The 18,490-nt window shown below is 34.1% G+C and overlaps 1 protein-coding gene across 4 annotated transcripts in view; it reads left to right on the forward strand.

Moving 5' to 3' along the window:
- NIPBL (NIPBL cohesin loading factor) overlaps positions 1–18,490 on the forward strand; it is a 198,715-nt gene that overhangs the window by 73,652 nt on the left and 106,573 nt on the right. For all 4 annotated transcript variants that reach the window (XM_058717695.1, XM_058717686.1, XM_058717704.1 and 1 more), the window contains 3 exons: positions 10,576–10,718; positions 13,019–13,184; positions 16,385–16,512. In XM_058717695.1, coding sequence (XP_058573678.1) covers positions 10,655–10,718; positions 13,019–13,184; positions 16,385–16,512 — 358 coding nt within the window. In that variant the 5' untranslated portion in view covers positions 10,576–10,654. The remainder of the gene's footprint in view (positions 1–10,575; positions 10,719–13,018; positions 13,185–16,384; positions 16,513–18,490) is intronic.

An 18,490-nucleotide genomic window follows, 5' to 3' on the forward strand; every position in this document is an offset into this window, starting at 1 on the left:
CAGTATAGATACTGTTACTAATCATGGCAAGACACCTGGTGGAATGATGAGAATAAAAACACATATAGTGTCATTTCAAGAGAATGCAGGAAAATTAGAGATGAATGTAGACAACCGAAGAAATTTTGTGTGAGCAGAAAAATTAAGCAGTTCTTAGAAGGGTCAAGATAAGGTTCCTAGGAGTTCCAGATAAGGGGTTTTGTTTTGTTTTTATGGGAGTAGGGGAACTTACCAGTATATAGATGTTTACATGCTGATTGGAATGATCCAGTAAGAGAGAAAATTGATGATGAAGACAAGAGAGTTGCTGGAATGATATCTTTGGATGAGTTAGGGCAGAAAAGGGATCAGTAATGCAGATTATGTGTAAGTGATTATGATTTTTTTTTTTTTGTATATCTTCCTCTGCTCTTTCTTAATTACTCTTAGATATTCTAAGTAAATGATCTATTGAATTGGAAAAATTTCCTAAAGTATAAAACATAATCCATTTGTTCTAAGTTGTCTTGATGAATTCATTGTTCCAAGGGACTGTATATCACTTAATGAGGATCAAAAATTAAGGTAGCCAAAATTTCTTGAAAAGATTTTTAGGGCAGCCAAATTCAAATAGCTAACAGAAACAAAATAACTAATACAACTATTACATACTTTTATAATTTAATGTTAATGTAAAAGTCTTGATGTATCTAGGCCTTTCTTATATTTTATAGTCATCAAAAAAAAAAAAAGTTTCCTGTGTGTGTTTAAACAAAAAAAAATTGCAAACTTCAGAATCTTTTGCTTTCTAATGGTACCAAATAATCAATTCAGAAGAACCTGGCTAACCTTTGGTGGACTTAGTAAAAAAAAAAAAAAAAAAGTGAATTTTATAAAAATAAAATTAGTATGTGATCCAGTAATTCCACTACTGGGTATTGATCCAAAAAATATGAAAACACTAATGCAAAAAGATATACACCCTTATGTTTATTGCAGCATTATTTATAGTAGCCAAATTATGGAAGCAGCCCAAGTGCCCATTGATAGATAAATGGATAAAGAAGAAGTGGTGTGTGTGTGTGTAGGTGTGTGTGTGTACATACACACACAATGAAATATTACTCAACCATAAGAAAAATGAAATCTTAAAAGAATGAAATCTTGCCATTTGCAACAACATGAATGGATCTAGAGAGTATAATGCTAATCGAAGTAAGTCAGAAAAAGACAAATACCATATGATTTCACTCATATGGAATTTAAGAAACAAAACAAATGAACAAAGAAAAAAAGAAGCAGACTCAACTATAGAGAACAAACTGATGGTTACCAAGGGAGGGTGGGTAGGGGATAGGTGAACACTCTTGATGAGTACTGAGTAATGTATAGAATTATGGAATAATTGTATTGTAAACTAATATAACACTGTATGTTAACCATACTGGAATTAAAATTAAATAAGTAATCTTTATTTCTTAAAAAACAAAACAGAAAGAAACAGGGAATTTTACATTTTTATAGTAGTTGAAAGTATGCCCTCTTGTGGATCCTTCAGTAATTTCACATAAAAGCATTTTCTTTTATATTTCATATTTAATTAATCATGTAGTGTCAGATATCTATGGTCAGAAGTTGAGACCCACATCTGAATGTTATAGTTCTTTAAGACCTAAACCTCATTTAGAAAGAAAAAATCTCCAGTGTGATTTTTTTTTTTTTTAATTTCTAATACCTTTGTATAGTATACTAAGTAGTGTCATGGTGTAAGGTACAGTTTCAACCTCAATGAGGGGCTTAAGATGGGCTGTTTCTTCTGCAGTGGACAGGAAGTGAGAAATAAAATTTTTGGTGTGGGAATGGGACTAGTAACCCAAGTAATTTATAGTAGCACTTGGAAATTTCCTCCATGGCCTCTCTATTAAAAAAGAAAGAAAGAAAGAAAAGAAGAAGAAGAAGAAATAAAAATTAAATATTAATTCCAGGACTCAGGAAAGTTTTTTCCTAATGCAGCTTGTATTTTTGCATATTTGTTAAGATTAGACATTGTTGGGGCACCTGGGTGGTTCAGTCAGTTAAGTGTCCGACTTTAGCTCACGTCATGATCTTGTGGTTGGTGCGTTCAAGCTCGATGTCAGACTCTGTGCTGTCAGCTCAGAGCCTGGGGCCTGCGTCAGATTCTGTGTCTTCCTCTCTCCTCCCTTCCCCCACTCACACTCTGTCTCTCTCAAAAATAAATATTTTTAAAAAATTAAAGAAGATTAGACATTGTATAAGTACTCAGCAGGCCTCTGTAAGTCAGTTTAATAATCAGCTGGGACCTTTTAAAGTAATACAAGCTTTTGTTAAAGTTGGTTTATATAAAAATGCATGTGAAATAAATTGATATGAACAATGAAGAAAACTGATTATCGAAATACATAGTTTTACTAATCGTTTTACTTCTGAATGAATGTATACATACTCTTTAAAATGAGACATCAGGGGCACCTGGGTGGCTCAGTCGGTTGAGCGTCTGGCTTCAGCTCAGGTCATGATCCCACAGTTGGTGAGTTCGAGCCCCATGTCAGGCTCTGTGCTGACAGCTCAGAGCCTGGAGCCTGCTTCAGATTCTGTGTCTCCCTCTCTCTCTGTTCCTCCCCTACTCATGCTGTGTCTCTCTCTCTCTCCTTCAAAAATAAATACCCCCCCCCCAAAAAAAAAGATTTTAAAAAATAAAATAAAATGAGACACCATACATTTCAACCTGATTTGTGACTTCTTTCTCTTTATAATAGTACTCAATAATGTAACTGTATTCCTCTATATTATATTATATTATATTATATTATATTATATTATATTATATTATATAATATTATATATATTATGATATGGCTGCACTATTGGAACACACACAAGAATAACACACATTTATTGGTTTCCAGCATGGTGGCTGCAGAGAGCTCAGGCTTCCAGAAGCAAAGCCTATGTACAAAGAGAGCATTAGAGCTTTGCCTTTTTTTTTTTTTTTTGCTTTTATTTTGCATTTCTGTTATTTAATAGAAATAACTTAGAACTATAGAAAAACAAATGTTTTAACAAAGTGAAAATTTTCACAGTGTGGCTGATTGGGAACTGTTTTTGAGCTAGGATTTAAGGAACATCTTTTGGAAGTATCTTAAATAGAATGTGAAACTCTTGTTCTTGGATACATTTTAGGCAGTTTGAAGGGATCTGAAGGGAGCTTGACTAAAGTGGAAGGATTCTGTTTGAGGGGCACCGCTCTTAAGGGGGCCACTGTTACCTGCTTAAATTAGTAAGTAGTGCAACGTATGTGTATTATTCACTTCCTTACCTGGCTGTTTAGGACTTTTATTCCATTTGTTTCCCAAAAGAATTTGAGGCAACTTATACTATTAAATGTAATATAAACTGAGATAATAAAAATATACTAGTTTTAAGCCCCCTTTGTCTCCCCACCCAAAAATAATATATTATTACCAAAGAACGGTGTTAATTAGCTAAATATTCCACATGCAGGAAATCTTAATTCATTCAAAATAATGTTATAATTATGCAAGATGACAACATAAGTATAAAGAATACTGAGCTATAAATCCAATGTATTCTAGGGGCGCCTGGGTGGCTCAGTCGGTTGGGCGGCCGACTTCGGCTCAGGTCATGATCTTGCGGTCCGTGAGTTCAAGCCCCGCGTCGGGCTCTGTGCTGATAGCTCAGAGCCTGGAGCCTGTTTCGGATTCTGTGTCTCCCTCTCTCTGACCCTCCCCCGTTCATGCTCTGTCTCTCTCTGTCTCAAAAATAAATAAACGTTAAAAAAAAAAAATTTAAATCCAATGTATTCTAGACTTGATTCGGTTAGTTACTAACTATGAGACCTTGAACACACATTTAGCTTCAATTTCCTTACCGTTTATTGGTTTCCCTTCTGCCATGGCAGTGTAGATGTTTCCTGGTTTTATGTCCTTTGGATATACATGAGAATATAAGATTTGGTTAGAAACATCTGAGTTCAAATCCCAGCTTTGCTGTGTGCTATGTAAAGCATTTAGGCTCTGAGCCTTCGGTTTTGCAATTGTGAAATAATCTTCACAACCCTCTGACTTGGGTAACAGTTAAGGAGGGGTATATGTTAACGTCTCACACATAAGAAGTGTTAAAAAAACAAACAGCAAAAAAAAAAAAAACCTTCCCCCACAATGTTACCTTGTCTTGCCTATTTCCTATTATTATAATTTAACTGTTACCAATCCTCTGTGGATCATTTTCATATCTATAGCTGTAATTCCAACTGCTTTTGTTTGTCAGTTCTGGAATTTCCAACTTTAGATTATCTCCAACTGGATGTTACGTTGGCACTTGAATCTCTGAGTACATTCGAAATCAGAACATGTCATGTTACATGTCATTGCAGTATTCAACAACTTTCTGCCTCCATTCTCTTTCTGCCACTCCATCTTCCTTATTGTTTACATTAATCTTACTGAAACTTTTTCGCTTACAACAAGGATATGAAAAATAAAAAAGGTCACCACTTCATACAAACTCCTTTGCAGGGTCCAATTCACCTTTCTAGCCTTGTGCTCTGGCAAAAGTGTCTGTGAATGCATCCTGCATATTCTGTTAGTCTTAGCATCTACCACAGCACTTTCATACCATAGATTCGTAACATAGGTTTCATAGGTAATAATTTAAATATTTAAATTATTTAAATATGTATTTACGTATACATATAGCAGCAACTATTAGAAAATTCATTTTGGAGCACCTGGGTGGCTTAGTTGGTTAAGTGTCCAACTCTTGATTTTGGCTCAGGTCATGATCTCATGGTTTGTGGGTTCGAGCCCCAAACTGGTCTCTGTGCTGACAACACACGGAGCCTGCTTAGGATTCTTTCTCCTGCTCTCTGCCCCCCTCCTCAAATAAATAAATAAACATTTTTTTTAAAAGATTCATTTTAGTATTTTCCATTTTTGTACATGTTTATATCATTGTTTTTCTAAATCAAAAAGTAATGTTCTAGTAGTTTTAAGAAGTGCTCAAGTAATATAGATATAAATACTACAAAAATGGGAATTCCCCCAAATTCCAGAATACATACATCCGACCCCCTAACCATTGTTAATGGTTTAAATTAAAATATAATCTTAAAGAATGTTTTTTCATGCCTAGACTGTCATTTGTATAAAAATGTGTTTTAAATAAAAGTAGACTTGAACTGTGTACACATTGTTATTATTTTCAGTTAGCAATATATCTTGAATATCTTTTCATGAATTTTAAGAATCTTTGCCTTTGTTTTTAAATAAATTTGATGCAGATTGTGGAAGGATTAAAATATGGAGTACTCAAAGTAAAATTAGTTCAGATTTTAATTCAGTGATTCTTTCTGTGTCCTCTCCCTAGATGATTTCCCCTTTACAGCATGCCTGTGGCCAAACTCAAATTTTGAGGGGTAGAGACTGTTTCCATCTTGTTAACCACTGAAATTTGTTTGCCTAGCATGGTGTTTGACACCATGTTACAAAATAAACATTATTGGGTGCATCATAATGAAGGACTAATAAATGCTATCAAAAGGTAGGGAGAGCTTGGATTCAGACCCAGGCAGGCTGTTCTCTTTATTCCTGGGCTAGATACTGTGACTGTTTCTTTCCTCACATCTGTATTGACTGTACAACATGATTTTTAATTGTTGTAATCTTTTGTGGATGTAATGTCAATTATTGTATATCAGTCATGTTAAACTAATAATATTGCTGTACATTTTAGTTGTTATGTAAAATGTCCATGTACCAGACAGCCCGAGTTTGATTTCTCCTGTATGACCTTAGGCAAATTATGTATCCTCTGTGTATATCACTTTCCTCATTAAATAAAACTGTAATATGAGTACTTCAGTGTCATATAAGGATTAAATAAGAGTACCTTTAAGGGATACCTGGGTGGCGCAGTCAGTTAAACGTCTCACTTTTGATATCAGCTCAGGTCATGATCTTGTGGTTTGTGAGATGGAGCCCCGCATCAGGCTCTGGGTGGGAGTGAGGCTCTCCTCTCTCTCTCTCTCTCAAAATAAATAAACTTAAAAAAAAAAAAAAAAAAAGAGTACACTTAAAGTATTTTTTATTGGGTACTAGGTGCTCAGTAAATGTCATTTCTAACAGTTTTTTACTACTAAAAAATTGAAGTTATTGAAACAGGATTGTACACATTTCTTGGCTTTAGCGTACACACTGGCTGCCCAGGAAAATTCATCTACCATCAGCTTATGAGAGGAACTTTTATTCCAAATACATCCCAATTTGAGTTATTATAACTTCTACCAATAATGTTTTATTTGCATTTCTTTTGTTTGTGTGAAGAAACCATAAATTTTAAAGTGAAATTAAATTAAGTGAACAAAGAACCAGAGCCTTTAAAAAATCTTGTCAAGGGACACCTGGGTAGCTCAGTTGGTTAAGTGTCTGACTCTTGATTTTGGCTCAGGTCATGATCTCATGGTTGTGAGATGAAGCCCTTTGTCCGGCTCTGTGATAAGCATGGAGCTTGCTTGAGATTCTCCTCTCCCTTTCTCTGTCCCTCTCCAGCTTACACTCTCTCAAAATAAATAAACATTTTTTAAAAATCTCGTCGCGGTGCCTGGGTGGCTTCTGACTTCAGCTTAGGTCATGATCTCATGGTTCATGGGTTCGAGCCCTGTGTCAGGCTCTGTGCTGACAGCTCAGAGCCTGGAGCCTGCTTCAGATTCTGTGTCTTCCTCTCCCTGTCCCTTCCTTGCTCGTGCTCTGTCTCTCTCTCTTTCTCAAAAATAAATAAACATTAAAAAAAAAAAGTTTTAAATCTTGTCAAGAGTGCTTGCTTCAGCAGCATATACGCTAAAATCTTGTCAAGATTTTCACGTCAGATTCATTATAATGGATTGAAATGAGAATTTGCCAGTATCTTCCAGTAATTAAGAATTATTGTAATTAAACCAGGCCATTCTAAAATAAGCCATAAATGCATTCTTAGTGTGTGTGTGTGTGTGTGTGTGTGTGTGTGTTTGATTTAGTTTTTAGTATTACAACAGTTAAGTTTTTCCCCTACTTTTCTTTGCCAGTATTTGTTTTGGCTACCTTACCATTTAAGTAATTATAGGTGGGCCTGCCTAGGACTAGTAAACATATATGTGATACTATGGTGAAATATATACTGGAATTTCAAATAATAACTTACTATATATCTTTTGGAAGTAGATTATGTATATTATTGAAAAGACCCCTTTTCCCTAATTCATCTGTGTTTCTCCTCTGTTCTCCCCCCCAAAATTTTTTTTTTCAGTTAGCACTAACACTGCTAACTTTTTGGGTCACTTATTATATGCCGTGTAGTACGTCAAGTTGCATTATTTTTTGCATTCTCATCACCACTTAGGAGGTGGGCTTCTTTGTCCACTCTTCCAATTCTTTTAGGTAGCACTTTTGAAACTGCTTTGCTTTAGTGACCCACAGACATTTTACCTGGAGTCACAAAGCAGTATGCAGTGTAAACTTGTGTTTCTATTCCTTCCATCCCTCTCAGTGTTGATCTCAACCCACTAATTCTATTTTATAATCTACTAATTGGTCACCATTCACAGATTTTAATTGAGTAAAGTACTGCCTTAAGTGACAGTTTTAAAGCACTTATTATAATCTTTCCCATTTGGTTACCATTTCATTCCAAGCACATTGTTCCCCAGAGATAATGACTTTCAGCTTCAGTTTCAGCAGTTTCATGAAAGATAGTATACTTTCACATAGCCAGGTAGACCAAACATTGCCCAATCCAGAGCCAGAAATGCCATGTTAATTAGTTAGAGTTCTGCATATTGATTTCTAGAATTTTAGGAATGCTCTTTCTTGATGGACTCTGGTCACTTTCCAGCATAGGCAGCATTATTTCCGCAAATTACTCATATTCATCAACATCTGTGACTTTAGCTAAAATTTAAGTCCATTTCTAACAAAATCTTTGCTGTTCTTCAAAAGCTTGGCTTCCAATGAAACCAGCATAGTTCAGCAGTGAGGTATAAATAATATTTGTCAGTAGTCACGTACTCAGTCTGTACACTAAAGCACTTTAAACCAAACAAGCATTGTTGCTCTTTTCTTTCCCCATTTACTCCCAGTTTTCAGTTGACATCAGAGTATTAACATGCCTTATTATGTCACTAAGAAGAAAAGCACAATCTTGTGGTTAGGTTTATTAATCTCCTAATTCATATGTGAGAACTAATTAAATCATTTTTAAACTAAAAAACTCCAGCTGGAATTGGGTCTACTTTTACATGTTATGTGGGATTTAGGCAAGTGGAATAAAGTTGGTTAGCCCACGATATAACTCTCTAGCTTGTTGTTCTTTATTGGTTCCTGTCCTCTGAATTAAATAATATGGACACTTGTTACTTAATCTGTTGGAGTATGGCAATTTACATTTACAACGATGAGTCGTATAAGAATAACAAGATATTTTTGTGCTGTTTTGTACATAATTTGCATGCAATTATTTTTTCCCATTAATTATTAAGCATAAACTAACTTTTTTATTAGCCCAAACTTAGAAAAAAAAAATCTGTCATGTTTCATGTTTTGGTGACTTCTGTCAGGTTTCAATTTTTTTTCTTTTTTTACTACTTGATACAACTTCGTAGTACTTGATGCTAAATTTGCAGTATTTCCTTAAATTTCTTTAGTGTTGTTAAAGAATCATAATTAATAACTTCAAAGAGTAAAGTCCATATTGTAGCAAGAGAACAAATGTAAGATAGCCAGTAGTCTTTCCTATACTATTTCCTGTGCTATATCCTTTCAGTGGATTCTACTAGCAAATTTTATGTCAGTCATTCAGCAAAGGGAAGTGTTTTTTCCTTGGCTGGCTACTAGAAAAGAATGTACATATAAAGGACATAACTGTAAGGGGGGAAAAATAATTACCAAAAAGACAAGACAGTTGTTACTTATAAAGGGGAAAAAAAATCACCCAAAAGACAAGGTAGTTGTTACCTGTGGTAGGAACTAGGGTGCTAACTTTCTAGATGGTGGTTCTTTGGATGCTTGCTTTATAACTCTGTTAAACCATACATATATGTTTTATGAATTTCTGTCAACATATATCTATAATTGTGTTTGTGGAAAAAGAAAATTTGTAATTTTAACTGCCTGTATACTTCTACTGTTAAAAAAATACTTGGAAAGATACATTAAGATACATGAGGGGAGAGAGAAAGAGAGAGAGAGAAGTTATTAGTGTTATATCATTTCACTGTTTTGAAGTTTACAACTCAAAAAACTTAGAGGTTCTCTTAACAGTGACTGACGAGCAAATGCAACATTTCAAAAAAAGAAACATTTAAAGTGAAAATTACAATTCAACTTTCTATTTTAGCACTGTGTCTTAGTCGATATGGAGTAGACTTCTATTTACTGATGAGTTTATGAAGTTATTTAATAAAGGCATATCTTTGACTAATGTGCATATTATTAAAATGTATTATGTACTTCAGAAAAAAGTTCTTACACAAGTACGCTATTAAAGATAAAGATTCCAAGAGCCACAAGATCAAATAAGATGAGAAAAATTGGGGGACACTGAACAGAATTAGAAAACATGTCAGGAATTTAACAGACTGTCTGTACACACAGACACAGAATTGCATCATAAAAACTGAGTCAACAAAGTCATTGTAGAGGAATGTTAAAATGTTAACGTATTTCTCTGTCCTTTATGGGTTGTGCGTTAATTAGTGATTGGTTGGCATTAAGAAGCATGTAGTGATACTTGGGAAAGCAAGGTAAGTACATTAACATAAAGTAATTCTATAAGGATGAAACAAGGCAAGTTTCCAAAAGTTACAAAGGAATGTATAATTATTTACAAAAGTATGTTAGGCTATAAGTGTTATAAGTGAAAGTTAGATTAAGGTAAAGCTTTTAGCTGAATTTGTCTGCGGTTTCATGAGATAGTGGGAACTTGTCCTAGATCTTGAGGAATTACAGGATTTGGATTAAAGCACAGATGGGCTACCTAGGTAGAGAGATATAGAAGGAAATAAATAAAAATGCAAAAACACAAGGTGAATTCAAGATAATCTGATCAGCTTGTTTGAAGAGGATGGTTTATGTAGAAGAGTAGTGAGAAACCTAATTAGAAGGGCAAGTTACCAGCTAGATTTTAATGTGCTTATGATATAGAAAAGAATTACAGTACTTGTCAAAATTGAGTATCCCAGGTTAGTAATACAGTCTACTGGTTACACAGACTCTTGAGCCAGATTGCTTGGGTTCTAATCTTTCCTCCACAAGTTACTTTAAACTCCCTGTAAATAAATTTCCTCATCAGTAAAATATAGAAAATAATAGTACCTACCTTACATTGTTGTTGTGAGAACTAAATTAGTTAATATATGCAAAGCACTTTGCAGGGCCTGATGTATGGTAAGTATAAATGAATGATAGGTATTATTGTTGTATAGGTTGACAGACAAGGAAAGCAGAAAATCTTATTTTTTATAGGCATTTCCCTAATAGTATTATATTTGACATATTTTTACAAATAATTGTCTGTTTTCTGTTGCAGTGTTTGGGAAATGGGAAGTAATGACAGCTGGCACCTGAACTAAGTACTTTTATAGGCAACACCATTCCAGAACTTCAGGATGAATGGGGATATGCCCCATGTCCCCATCACTACTCTCGCGGGGATTGCTAGTCTCACAGACCGTAAGTTTGGTCAATTTATTTAATCTGTGTTCTCTTCTGTATTAACAATGATTTTTTAAGAGACTGTAGAAAAAATTATTTGCAGTTGTCATAAATAAATTATTTGAGATTTAAAAATTTTAATGACAAATATCATTATTTCCTTTGGTTTATTGGCATGCATGTGAAAGTAACAAAATTAGAGTGGTCAGCTAGTAGATAAGACCTTAATTTCTGTTTCATCCTAATGACCAATTAAGAAATGGTGGCCTTTATTTAAAGGTCTTAACACGATAAAGGAATCAGTACAAAAGTAAGGACCAAAGAAGATGAGACAAAGCATTAAAAAATCAAAACTGAAGAAGCATGGATTTGCATATAGGAACAAATATAGACTTTAAAAAAAACATTTCTAGAAATGGTAATGGAAACTGCCCTTCAGAGAAGAAAGATTGATAGCCTGACTTAATCTAATTTCTTAGTGATGTTCATTTTGGATGTCATTTTCAGTAATCTTTTGGAGTTTGTCATAGATATTAGCAGCCCATTTTATTCTGAACATTTAAGTTCAAAGAATTTCATCATTCTTTTGAGATTTACTTACTGTAACACAGTTTTTAGGGACTCATTCTTGTGGTAGCTAGCTCTAACTCTAATTCTTAGTCCCTGGGTAATGGTGCAAAAAGCTACCTACAATGTCAGTCCACGTGTCATCCTACTTGAATAAATAAAAGGAAAAAGAGGTGGGAGAGAGAAGGGTAGAAGGTGAGGACGTTGCATTATGCAGGCTTTGGGGCTTTAAAATAAAGGAGCTATGAGAAAATAACTTCAAGAAGTGTTTGGTTTTTGTGGTTGGCCCCAGCTCATTTCTAGTTGAGGGGTAGTTTTAATAACTGTCAAGGTTTCCACACTTATTTCCCCATCAGTGTTGTCCTTGTTTATTTAAATTAAAGTTAGTTAACATACAGTGTGGTCTTGCCTTCAGGAGTAGAACCCATTGATTCATATCTTATGTACAACACCCAGTGCTCATCCTGAAAAGTGCCCTCCTTAATGCCCATCACCCATTTAACCAATCCCCCCACCTACCTCCCCTTCACCAACCCTCAGTTTGTTCTCTGTATTGAAGAGTTTCTTAAGCGTTTTTATCTGTGTTCAGCAGTCCTTTAATACTGTTTTTCTGTTGTTGATTTCCACTGGTTTTATTGGGAGAAAAATAGTTAAAGGCTGATAGCTTTGAGGTTAGGAAAGTAACATGGCTAGTTTATGAAGTCTGAGATAAGAAAGTAGCTGGTGGGGTTAGGATAACTCAGGTAAGAAAACTTGTGAAACTGTCTTTAGTTTTTGTTTTCACTTTATTGTAAGACATAAACAATATTCTACATAGGAGTGCCAAATCAGATATACTACCAGGGATTTATTTTTGTTTGTCCTCCCTATTCTCTCAAATGTACCTTATATTTTAAAAGCTTGCCCAGTAAATCCTATTTATTAAGTAATAATTTGTTTCCTGTGATTTTACTAATAAAAAAAACAAAACCTGTTTTTAGCCATTGGGGCTGTGAGCCTGATAATTACACTGTATAAGTGATTAGAAAATAAGCCCAAAACAAAGATACTTTAGTTAACTTTCTTAACTTTTACTTTAAACAAATAAACAAATTTCCATTATGTGAAGAAACTGTAAATAACTGAATTTAAACTACTGTAAAAACATATCCTTTTTTTGCTGTTACACTAGAATGAAGAGAGAACTATTTATTTAGAAATTTATAATTGATAGCATAATTCCTTAGATATTTGGCTTCTTCCAGAATCCTTATTCTATGAATGTTCTTTTGCCAAAGTGAGCTATTTATTTTTTATATATACTCAAGCGTTTTAAAAACCTGTTACTTGAAAAGTTGGGTATTATTACTTGGTTTATTTATGTGAGATTACTAGTGATTCTGATAAATCTTAGAGGCAAAAATAAATGCGATTAGTTAATGTATTCTCAATTCTTAGAAGTTACTTTTTAACGCTACTTGTTTTGGCTACTTTATTCATTTATTAAGTGAATAAAAATTTTAAGATCTGAAAAATCATGTGTATAAAGGAGTTGAGTTTTATTCTTAGTAATAAAATCTGTTATTACCCAAGTGATGTTTTGGGGTTTTGTAGACTTGATTGGGGTTTTTGGGGGGAGAGGTAGAATGCCTTTTAATAATTTGTCACATTGATACTTACAACTTGTTTTTAATCCCAGAATATTTGTAAGCAGATACTGTAAAGAGACTTCTTACACTCAGTTTCTAATAATCTGATTTTATTCCAAATAGTCCTGAACCAGCTGCCTCTTCCATCCCCCTTACCTGCTACAACTACAAAGAGCCTTCTCTTTAATGCACGAATAGCAGAAGAGGTGAACTGCCTTTTGGCCTGTAGGGATGATAATTTGGTTTCACAGCTTGTCCATAGCCTCAACCAGGTATCAACAGATCACATGTAAGTATAATTTAAAAGTGAAAAGTTTTGGTCTTACTAAGAGAGTCCGTATTCCTGGTTTTACTCTTTATTTCAGAAAATTTATATACATAGTTTAATTTTAAAATACATGAATATCCAGGGGAGCCTTATGATAAGATTTAAACAGACCCATGTAGTTCTGTGAAGGTCTTTTCAACTTTTTTGGAATAATCTTGGTTCATCAAGATGGGTCTCTGCCGGGAGGTCTAAAGTTGCTCAAGAAGCTATCTCCCCCTTGATATTGCTAAAGTGGTTAGAATTCCCAAGCACTAGGGACTATACTGGTAGCTTTATTTGGAATAGGCTCACATGCTTTCCCTGGGAAGTTAACTAAAACTCAAGGACTGACTCCATGCATAGCTACTACAAAACTAAGAGTAATTTTTCCCAGAATTTATCATACCATCATAAGTGTATGTTTTCACACAATACACTTTTTTAAATAATATAAACTTAAATTATATAGCTTGTTTATAAAATCTTTGCATATGAGTACACTTTAAAATTTTTTACTATAAAACTTGTACATACTTATAATTATAACATCTTAATACAAAAATTTATAAAAAGTTAAATCTCTTGGGGCATCAGCCTGGCTCAGTCTGTAGAGTATGTGACTCTTGATCTTGGGATTATAAATTTGAGCCCCACATTGGGTATGGAGATTACTTAAATAAAATCTTTAAGGGTCACCTGGGTGGTTTAGTTGGTTAAGTGTCCAACTTCAGCTCAGGTCCTAATCTCGCGGTTTGTAAGTTTGAGCCCTGCCTGGGGCTCTCTGCTGTCAGCACAGAGCCCGCTTCAGATCCTCTTTCCCCCCGCTTTCTGCCCCTCCCCTGCTCTCTCTCTCAGAAACAAACAAATAAACATTTTTTTTTAAATAAAATCTTTTTTAAAAGGTTACATTTCTGTTATTCCTTCACATCTCACTATACAGCGGTACTCATGTATCCTTTCCATCTTTAATTTTTGCTTTTTAATTTAAAGATTCATTATTTATAGGAATGAGGATAAAGCACATTACAATGGAGTGGTCTCTGTCATTAGATACAGTACATACTTTGAAGCCATTTTTAAAGCTGATGAATGTTAAGGTAATATACATGTGAATTTTCTGATGGGGAAACTGAGAAATAGTTGGTAAAATCAGAAGGAATCTAATACTAATATTTTGTCACTCCAGAAATTCAACAGTGACTAAATATTTTGTCACTTGTTATATCTATACATACTTAATCAACAGTTATCACCAAATATTTAAAAAGATAAGGTAAATAGCACATATACAGTTATGATTTATTTTATGGAGAGCTGCCTTAAGATTGCCTCCAGAAATTCATTGAAATTTATCATTGGACACCATGTTTATAAATCTTTCTTATTAGATTTAATGATGAGCAGAACAGAGACATGTAGAATATAAAATTAAAAAACACTGCCTATATTTATCATTTCTGTTCCATAGTTGTAAATTTAATTTGGTACTTACTTTCAAGTTTATTGAAAATTGCAACTATCCATAACCACTTGCTTGGTGTTTTTTTGCTCACTGATGACTTTGAGAAAAGAATATTAGATGGAAAAATTACATAATCTCTGGGTCTTGTCTTAACCAATGTGGCAACAGTATTTCATTCAGAGGACATTCTCAAAAAGGCAGACTCACTCATATTCAAATGTAAGAGAGAAAATATATTCCAAGCCCAACTACCAACTTCTGTGCATAATTATCATCTCTGTAACCTTCCATTATTTTGAATAGAGTAGTCTCTGTTTTCTACTTTGAAACTAATGTGAACATTTTTTTCAGTTTCCTTATTTATTTTAAGAGAGAGAGCTAGAGCAGGAACATGTGTGCAGATTAAGGGCAGAGAGAAGAGCATTCCAAGTCATTGGAGCTGAAACCAAGAACAAAATGCTTAACCGACTGAGCCACTCAGGAGTTCACTAATGTGAACATTCTTTTTTTTTTTTTTAGTTTTTTTTTAACGTTTATTTATTTTATTTTTTTTAACTTGTTTTATTTTTTATTTTTTTAAATTTACCTCCAAATTAGTTGGCATATAGTGCAACAGTGATGTCAGGAGTAGATTCCTTAGTGCTCCTTACCCATTTAGCCCATCCCCCTCCCACAACCCCTCCCGTAACCCTCAGTTTGGTCTCCATGTTTATGAGTCTCTTCTGTTTTGTCCCCCTCCCTGTTTTTATATTATTTTTGTTTCCCTTCCTTATGTTCATCTGTTTTGTCTCTTAAAGTCCTCATATGAGTGAAGTCATATGATTTTTGTCTTTCTCTAATTTCACTTAGCATAATACCCTCCAGTTCCATCCATGTAGTTGCAAATGGCAGATTTCATTCTTTTTGATTGCAGAGTAATACTCTATTGTATACTATACACACACACACACCACATCTTCTTTATCCATTCATCCATTGAGGGACATTTGGGCTCTTTCCATACTTTGGCTATTGTCGATAGTGCTGCTATAAACATGGGGGTGCATGTGTCCCTTCGAAACAGCACACCTCTATCCTGTGGATAAATGCCTAGTAGTGCAATTGCTGGGTTATAGGGTAGTTCTATTTTTAGTTTTTTGAAGAACCTCCATACTCTTTTCCAGAGTGGCTGCACCAGCTTGCATTCCCATAACGTTTATTTATTTTTGAGGGAGAGAGAGACAGAGCACAAATGAGGAGGTGGCCAGAGAAAGAGGGAGATGTAGAATCCGAAACAGGCCCCATGGTCCAAACTATCAGCACAGAGCCCGACACGGGGCTCGAAATCAAGAACCGGGAGATCATGACCTGAGCTGAAGTCAGATGCTCAACTGACTGAGCCACCCAGGCACCCCCCTTATGTGAACATTCTTAAGTAAACTAATAGTTCCATAAAATGTTTTGGCCTTTTTTTCCCCCTGTTTAAAATGGGAAAAAAAGTTGTCTTTAGAAGAACTTCTCCCTGTCATTTTTGATAATTCTGTTTCTTCCAGGAATAGTGTCTTCAAAAATCCATGAAATTGTTGGACATCTTTTGTGAATTTTTTTTATATGCCATAAGTTCTTGATTTTCTACCTCAGTCCTTTATGAATTTCACTAGTAAATTGCTATCTAACTAATGTAGAATAGGGAATGCTTAATCACTATTTTCATTTTTGATATTTGTTTTTTTAATCCCAGAGAGTTGAAAGATAACCTTGGCAGTGATGATCCAGAAGGCGACATACCAGTCTTGTTGCAAGCTGTCCTGGCAAGGAGTCCTAATGTTTTCAGGGAGAAAAGTATGCAGAACAGATATGTACAGAGTGGTAAGGTTTTTAATTGAATTTCATATTATATTTTTTTGTGGGTCTTCTATCAGAGATTGTTTCATTTGTAAATTCAAGTGTCTCCTTTAATAAGGTAGCCTATCATCTATGAATGCTATGTTGATACTTAGAATCAAGCCAAGAATAAGAAGGAGACCAAATGAATGTTAATATTCTTGAAGTTTAATATGTAACTAAATTCCTTGGAAATTAGACAAAGTTGAAGTGTATTTTGTTATATATTTCAGACTGCATTCATTTACTCAGAGAGCTTTAAAAGTCTTTTTTTATATCAGAAAATCATGGAATTGATATAAAAGTCTTTTCATTAATCAAATAGTAAAAATACTTGCAGAGCTTTTCAACATGCAGTACTTACATAAATAATTATAACAGGTTTTAGTGTTAGTACTGATGGTGATTATATTCATAGTTCTGTAGCAATTGGTTTCACTCTTTTGCTGCCTTAGCAACAGAAAAGTAGGTTTATAAGTATTAAGGAAAAATTTATTTATAATAAATATTATAAAAAGCATGAAGATATGATATTCAATATAGATACAATTTTTACGTAATCAAGGTGTACCCAGGAGCATTGTACTGAATCTGACAAGCCCAAGTATTTATTTGGCTCTCAAGATTAAAATAGTTAGAAAGGAATAGTTTAGACAGCTCAGGAAGGTCCAACTTAATTAACTGATGAATTGTATTCAAGAATATTGGCAGATTTATTGACAGTACCTCCATGAAGCCCTCCATTCCCTTTCCTAGTTTTGTCTTGTTTTATAAGTAGTATTTGTTCATTTTATGTATTTCTGTGTGAATTGTGTTTTTAAGCAATTGCATAGTTACTATCCATTCCCCAAAGTGAGCCCATGGAGATGCCTCTGCCCAAACTCCCCTTAGCAAATTGAAGGCAAGTCTGCAGGGCGACACTGTATCTTCACTAGAACCAAGAAGCTAGATTGCAGTAGGAGGAGACAGATAGGAATGGTGAAAGTAAATCTAGAATTACAAATGCTCTGAAAAAATGTTGCAATGAAAGAAAATATGGAGAGATCATTGATTAGAAGAAAAACTTACAGGAAAGGAGCATTAAGTATAAGATAATGTGAGTGGATATAAAATTGAATAAAGGAAGTCTTCCAAAGCTATTTATACTACATTTTGTAACATATTTTTAAATATTTAATTTGGGTAGTAAATTAATAAACTTTTTAGAGTATTCACGTTTAAATCACACATTTTGTATTTTATACTACATACACTTATATTTTAGCCCAAAATGTTAATTTCTCCATATCATACTTTGTGAAAACAAACTAGCATTAAAAAGTGAATTGACACGTTGTGTGTTGTGATTTTTTTTTTCTAAGCGTTTCCCTGGTGATATCTGGCTTTATAATTTAGAAAAGTGATTCTTGATTGCTAAATGTAAATGTGAGTCACACATATGGAGAAAATTTAATAATATGCAGATCACTTTATTCATAGTTGTTTGGAGCTTTGATAATCAGGAAGGACTATTAGGAATTTTATTTGCCCCCCCCCCTTTTTTTTTTTTTAATAAAACCATTGCTTTCAAACTAGTAATCCCAGCTTGTTCCAGCCTGTTAATTCAGGGGAAACATTTTTTAACATCTCATAGAGGATTGCTCTCCCTCTCAAAAAAAAAAAAAAAAAAAAATCATCAACAGTAATTATAGTAATTAAATTATTAAGCTATGGAACATATGACTTACTACTGAATTTGAGTTGGAAGAGAAAGCTCAGAAGTTAAGTTAGACTATATGTAAAAGAAAACACACTATTAGTGGTAGTTTTCCAGGCGATTTCGAGCCCTCATTTTATTCAACTACTGTCCTAGAGCTAGAATCCCTTCTGAAGTATTCCAGGCAAATGAACATGTAGCTTCTGTTTGAATGTTTCTGGTAAAAGGAACTTTTCATATCAATAGCGGGAACTGGAATTTGGGAAT

This window comes from Neofelis nebulosa, chromosome 1 (assembly GCF_028018385.1).
Source record: "Neofelis nebulosa isolate mNeoNeb1 chromosome 1, mNeoNeb1.pri, whole genome shotgun sequence".
Lineage (NCBI taxonomy): Eukaryota > Metazoa > Chordata > Mammalia > Carnivora > Felidae > Neofelis > Neofelis nebulosa.